Source organism: Lolium rigidum, chromosome 1 (genome assembly GCF_022539505.1).
Source record: "Lolium rigidum isolate FL_2022 chromosome 1, APGP_CSIRO_Lrig_0.1, whole genome shotgun sequence".
NCBI classification, from domain to species: Eukaryota; Viridiplantae; Streptophyta; class Magnoliopsida; order Poales; family Poaceae; genus Lolium; species Lolium rigidum.
In genome coordinates, this window is record NC_061508.1 from 265,337,734 (window position 1) to 265,344,181 (window position 6,448).

The window sequence follows — 6,448 nt, forward strand, 5'->3', positions numbered from 1 at the left end:
ATGGTCGCCATCCCTGGCGATCTCCACCCCCAAACTATGTTTGGCGGCTGGGCCAGCCGCAGCGGCAAGAGTCGACAGCAGCGGCAGCGAGAGGAGCAGGCGCGGCGAGGGCTCTGGCGGCGCGATGGGGACGCCCCTGGTGTCGCCCTAGGGTGCGACACACTGGGGTACAAATGTGTGTTTTCAGTACCTCATGCCTGTCAAGAAAAGAAAAGATAGAAGGTCATGCGTCGTGTCTGTTGTCGATGGAGCGCGGCCGTAGGGGTTCCTCTTGCATCGGCCGCCGCCTTCACTCATGTTCGGAAGTGGAAGAAACATACAAAGATCCAGCAGGAAAGAGGACTGCGGGGCTAACCTGGAGTATTGTGCAGCTTAAAAAAACGAACATCACGTGGCGTGAGTAGGGGTGGAATCGAGCCGAGCCGAGCCGGCTCGTGGCTCGGCTCGAAGAAAATCGAGCCGAGCCTGGCTCGACTTGTACCAAAAACGATTTCTGAACAGAGGCTCGAGGCTCGGCTCGAGGGCTCGTCGAGCCGGACTCCTATATGCTACAGCCACATTAAGTGCGCCTTGGGTGAAGACGAATCCTTCCCCAATCTCATCCCATCGACCTCGCTCTCACTCAGCTCCGGCGCGGCGCCAACGCGGAGCAGAGCGGCACCTGTGAGAAGGTTTGGTGATGATTTACTACAGTCCCTAAGACACTTTGTTGATGCGTGCTCCTGACTCCTAAGGACGCGAAGCTGGACAACAAGGATCGGCACCAGAGTCCCGCGACGGCTCGCAGGCGCAGCTGGCCGGGAGCAGTAGGGGCGGGAACTGGTGGCCGTCACTGCAGAGCATCTCCGAAGCAGCGGCCGCGGGCCAGAGCAGCAGCATCTCTGAATCCACTGCAAGGTGCGAGCTGATTGCTGGATTAGCAATGCCTTTTTTCCCTTCGTTTTCTTCTTTTATTTTCTAATAATTAGCATAAAGCGCTTGAGTCGGGGACCTACCCGAATAAAAAGAATTTTTCATCTCTCACGGCTCGTGTAGTAATTGCCATGGCGAAACTGTAATGAGTGCTTTCCTCGCAATCTCGTGTGATGAACTTTCGCCCATTGGCACGGCGAAACTCACCTGGAGACATTAGCCTGCAACGGTTTTCCATGAGTACCAGGAAGGAAGCGTCCAGACAAAATGCTCTCTGCCGTTGCAAAATCATCAAATTTGCATGTATGTTGGTGACACTTCCTATTGGACTAAGACACTAAGTGCATGCATTCCTGTGATGAACTTGTGATATATATTGTCGTTACGGTATTTTGTGGAACTTGATAGACAATGCTACGGATGTATTTATGCTCAGTTGTTGTTTATAGTTGTGAAATGGTATATTTTTAGCAAAGATTGTGGTGATATTATTTATTACATCCGAGCTTCATCGAGCGGGTTTGTCGAGCCTCGAGCCTTGATCGGAAGGTTTAGACTTGGCTCGTTAGACCTTCGAGCCGAGTCGAGCCCGAGCCAAGTCCTATCGAGCCCGAGGCGAGCCTCGAGCCTTGAGCTTTATGTCCACCCCTAGCGTGAGCGGAGCAGTCAAACACTATGGACAATGAGGTGACCATCTAAATAGAAGTTGGGAATATATATATATGGCGGACATCAACTTTGGCTAATGCCACCTCGTCGTCATCGAAGAGGAGGAATGCTCTGCTCATTCCTGAAGAAGTCACGTGGATCCACCATGGCTTTCACGGCGGCGAGCCTCTCAAAGTTTGCCTTGAAGTATGGCTCGCCCCAAGCTCTAGCCTTCACGTAGCCGTTTTCGGCGCCATTGCTGCAGTAGTCGTCGTTTACACCGAGGTCAAGGTCTCTGTAGTTGACGTAGGCGCCTCTGGGGTTCTTGGACACGTACGGCTCCATCTCCTGATGCAGATCCCTGATCCAGCCCATGTGCTTCTCCGACGCCTCCGTCCCGTTGTCCCACCAGAACCCGTAGTACTGGACGTTGTAGAGAGCTCGCCGGTGCGGGAACGGCGTGGCGGACGGCGCGACGCGGCCCATCTGGCCGCCATAGGGGTCGAGGATGAGCAGCCCTGCCCCGTCCTTGAGGAACCAGCTCCACGTGCTCTCCCACGCGTGCCTGGGGATGGGCTGGTGCACGAAGTCGGACTTGGCCTTGAAGTACCTGTCCGGTTTGGTGCCTCTGTCCAGGAGCAGCGCCGCCGGCTTGCCCGTGCCGTAGAACGCGAAGTAGAGGACGGACTCGATCCAGCTCATCTCTATGCAGTCCTCCCACGTCACGCCGAGCTCCGGGAACGTCCTGGCCATCGTCGCGACGAGGCCGGTGCGCCTGCCGAGGTACAGGGACTCGAACTGCGCCTCCTGGTTCTGCACCATCACTCGGAGGATGACGTCGCGGGGCAGAGCCGGTGCTACGTGTTGCCACTTGGTGAGGAGATCGCTGGCAGATCGGTTTCGTGGCCGGTGGACGGTGAACACCGTGACGGTCGCCGGGACGCGCACGAGCTGGAGCTTCCAGGACACCACGATGCCGAAGCTCCCACCCCCGCCGCCTCGGCTGGCCCAGAAGTGGTCCTCCCCCATGCCGGCCCTGTCCAGAAGCCTCCCCTCGGCGTCCACCACGACGGCGTCAACAACATGATCGGCGGCGAGGCCGTGCTTCCGCATCATCAGGCCGAAGCCGCCGCCGCTGAAGTGGCCGCCGATGCCGACCGTCGGGCCGATACCGGCGGGGAACCCGAGGCGCGCGCTCTTGTTGGCGATGCCGTAGTAAAGCTCGCCTAGCGTGGCTCCCGAGTCTACCCACGCCGACTTCCTCTTGACGTCGACGCGGATCGCGCGCAGCGCGGCCAGGTCGACGACGGAGAAAGGGCATGCCGCGTCGATGGAGCGGTAGGACAGGCCCTCGTAGTCATGGCCGCCGCTGCGCGGGCGCACGCGGACGCCGTGCGCCACGCCGCAGCGCACGGCAGCCTGGACGTGGGAGGCGTTGGTAGCCTTGATGATGACTAGGGGCGTCGGGGTGGCCGGCGTGACGAACCGGAGGTTCTTGATGGAGAAGTCGAGCACGGACGGGTATGAGTCCGACGCTTGTGTGTAGACGATCCCCGGAGGAATATGGACGGTGAGGCAGCTTACGAAGCCGGTTGTGTTGGTTGGCGCCGTAGCCATGGCCGCAGCCGTGGAGATGGCAGTGCAAACGGGGCGATTTACACAAAAATAACCCAAAAGTGGAAGAAAAGCACAGACTAACCCTCCGGCGAAACTATTTCACCAATCTAACCCTTTTGTGTGGCGCCCCTCCCACGGGCGCCACACATGCCCATGTGGCTCCCCTCCTGCCGGCGCCACTGACCCAGCCGACGTGGCGCCATCGACGCTGAGCTGGTGTGCCCATCCGACGTGGCAGCATGTGTGGCGCCCCTCCCAACGGCGCCACACATGCACTTGTAATCCCCCAAAACATACTGTGGGACAAATCCTCTGGGACTTAGCCGTTTTGCGAGGCTCGATGTGTGGCGCCGATGCCACGGGCGCCACACTAGCATGTGTGGCGCCGATGCCACGGGCGCCACACATCCACTTAAGTGTGGCGCCCGTGCCCGCCCCCAGCCCGACCATCTTCTTCTCTCGTTTCTTCTCCTCCCTCCCTCTCTCCCCCAAGGCGGCCGGCGGTTCCTCCTCCTCCCTCTCTCTCTCCCCCAACAAATCGGCCACAAATTCATCAGATCTGACCGGCCAATCTCTTCCCCATCCATTCCTCAAGGTAATCCCCTTCGAATCCCTCACTTTCATCCACTAATTTCATAGATCTTGTTAGATTTGCACATGAACCCTAGACATGGAAACTAGATTTGAAATGGCTATGTATGTGTTGAATGTGTATGTGTAGGAACCCTAGATATGTAGGAACCCTAGATATGTAGGAACCCTAGATATGTAGGAACCCTAGATGTGTTGAATGAAATTTTACATGTATGTGTTGAAATCCTTATGTATGTATGTGGTGAAAGGCAAAATTGGAGCTTAGCAAATGCATTCTATTGTCTTACATATGTCTATTATGTGCCTAGGAATGGTATGTCTTACGAAATTCATATGTGTGATGTATTTGGATATGAACTCTCATGTATGCGTGATGTATATGTGATTCGAAAGTTAGATATATTCTCATGTATTCTTGATGGAATAACTCATATTTGTTAGGAATGTATGTGTGATGGCTTATTTGGATATATTCTCATGTATGTGTTGCTCATATTTGTTATGAATGGCTCATAATATGTTGTATGTGTTGCTCATACATGTAGGATGGTGTGGCTTCTGGATGAAGAGTACGACAGGGAGCACCGGGCTGTTCATATGACGGAGAGGGGAACGGATCTTCACCCTTTGAAGATTCGTTACCATGGCACACCGGATATACCTTATGACGAGAGGTACACGGAGTTCATCCGGCCTACCGGTCTTATGCCGTTCATATCCCTTGTAAGCCGTGGGGGCCACACATGAACCCTCGGCACTCACCGCCCTTGTCGACCGGTGGAGGCCGGAGACTCACACCTTCCACTTGAGGGCCGGCGAGATGGCCCCTACTCGCGAGGATGTTTCCATGATCCTTGCACTACCTATTCGGGGCGAGCCACCGTGTATGAACACAGCTTCGATGGGTGGCGCGGACGGATGGAGGACCTTATTGGCGGGGCTCCTCCGCCGCCGTGAAAATCCAAAGGAGAGAGTTCCCGCCGGCGCGTCTTTCACTTGGATCGAACTAACTTTGCGGAATGCCCCATAGAGGCCGACGAGGACACTCGGAGGACGTACGCCCGCGTGTACTTATGGTACATGATTTCCAGGACTCTCTTTCCTGACAGTGGGGGTAAGCTGGCCCATTGGTGTTGGCTGAAGGCGCTTACGGTGTTGGACGCCAGGTGGAGTTGGGGAACAGCGGCACTTGCCTACCTCTACCGGCAGGTGATGATTTGTTTTATGTACTATTTTCCTATAGTAGTGCGCTACACAAAGTAGTAACCAAATATCTTATGTACGCAGTTGGACGAAGCTTGTCGCAGGATCGGGAGCAAGACGGGTAGCGGCGGTATTGGTGGATGCATGCTCCTACTTTCCGTATGGAGCTGGGACCGCCTATCGGTTGGGCGTCCCAGTGGTACTCAACGAGACGCCATGGCCTCATTTCCCTCACTTTCCGATCGGGAGCCCACTTGGGCATACCTTTGGGACAATGTCTCGGAGATGACGAGCGATCCAATGATCATGTACGAGGCAGTACACTCTGCGGAGTTGGACACTCTTACCGCTGAGCAGGTAACCGATCACCGCGTAGTTGCAATCCTAGTTTTGATTGATTCTACCGGCATCTACTAAATAATTGTATGCTGCAGGTGGAATGGGAGCCATATGGTAGCTACTACCGTATTGGCGCGGCGATGACCGACCTAAACCCCAAGTGCACGGAGGAGGCGCGGTTCGGCGTATGCGCTGCCCACTCATATGCATGTGGCTTGTTGAACACCACCAGCCGCAAAGAGTGATGAGACAGTTTGGGCTGTATCGGGAGTGCCCACCAATGTGGCAAGACACGGACAAGGCGCTTCACGAGTAAACTTCTGGAATCATGCGATGGAAGATTCTTGATAGAAGAGGTACAAACTAACTTGTTGATTCTTGCAGGCTTGATAGGCAGCGGCGAGAGGAAGATCACAAATTGGCCGATCCATCATAGCGGCCACATCACGGCGTTCCAACACTGCTTGGAAGCGGCACGGAATGCTGACCCCGAGCAGATTGTGCCTCACGACTTCACCGCTTTCAACAACTACCTCGAGTGGTTCCATCGGAACACGCGTATCGAGTTAGTGAAGCGCGCGTATCGTCGAGGAGATCTTGGACGACCCCATCCATTTCGATGAGGTTGGGCAAAGCCGAGCACGACACTTTTGCTCGCAGAGGGAGATCGACTTCTATTGCTTCCGAGCTGAACTTCGTGGTAATGGATTCTCTCACTAACTAGTACATCATCTAGATTGCCATGTGCTCGCTTAAATTGTGTATGCTATGACGGTTACAGCGGGAGGAGATCCAAAAAACCGCTGAGGAGTGCGAGACTATGTGGGACCAGAGCCACAGAGATGAAAAGCCTGTTTCACCGTTGCGGAATTTCATTAAGGTATGATCACCAACTTTGAATGTACACTATTATGTTCTGGTGGCTTTGTAACCGTGAGTTCCATGACGCAGAACACTGCACGAAAGATGCGGCGGTTAGCGAAATTGCTAGGTTGCCGCGAAGGCGAAATCCCTACATCCTCCTCTTCGAAGAACATGTATGGACTATTTTGTTGCTGTGAAACATGTTCTTACTAATTTCAACTTTTGTAATCTCATGTGTTCATGTTTGTGCAGATTCCTCCTGAGGACGACC

General features: G+C 54.7%; 1 protein-coding gene across 1 annotated transcript; it reads right to left on the minus strand.

The window, feature by feature from the left end:
- Positions 1–1,671: 1,671 nt before the first annotated feature.
- Positions 1,672–3,177, minus strand: LOC124658431 (berberine bridge enzyme-like Cyn d 4). Its single transcript, XM_047196769.1, has one exon. It carries the CDS (start codon positions 3,175–3,177, stop codon positions 1,672–1,674), a length of 1,506 nt encoding a protein of 501 aa, XP_047052725.1.
- Positions 3,178–6,448: the final 3,271 nt, after the last annotated feature.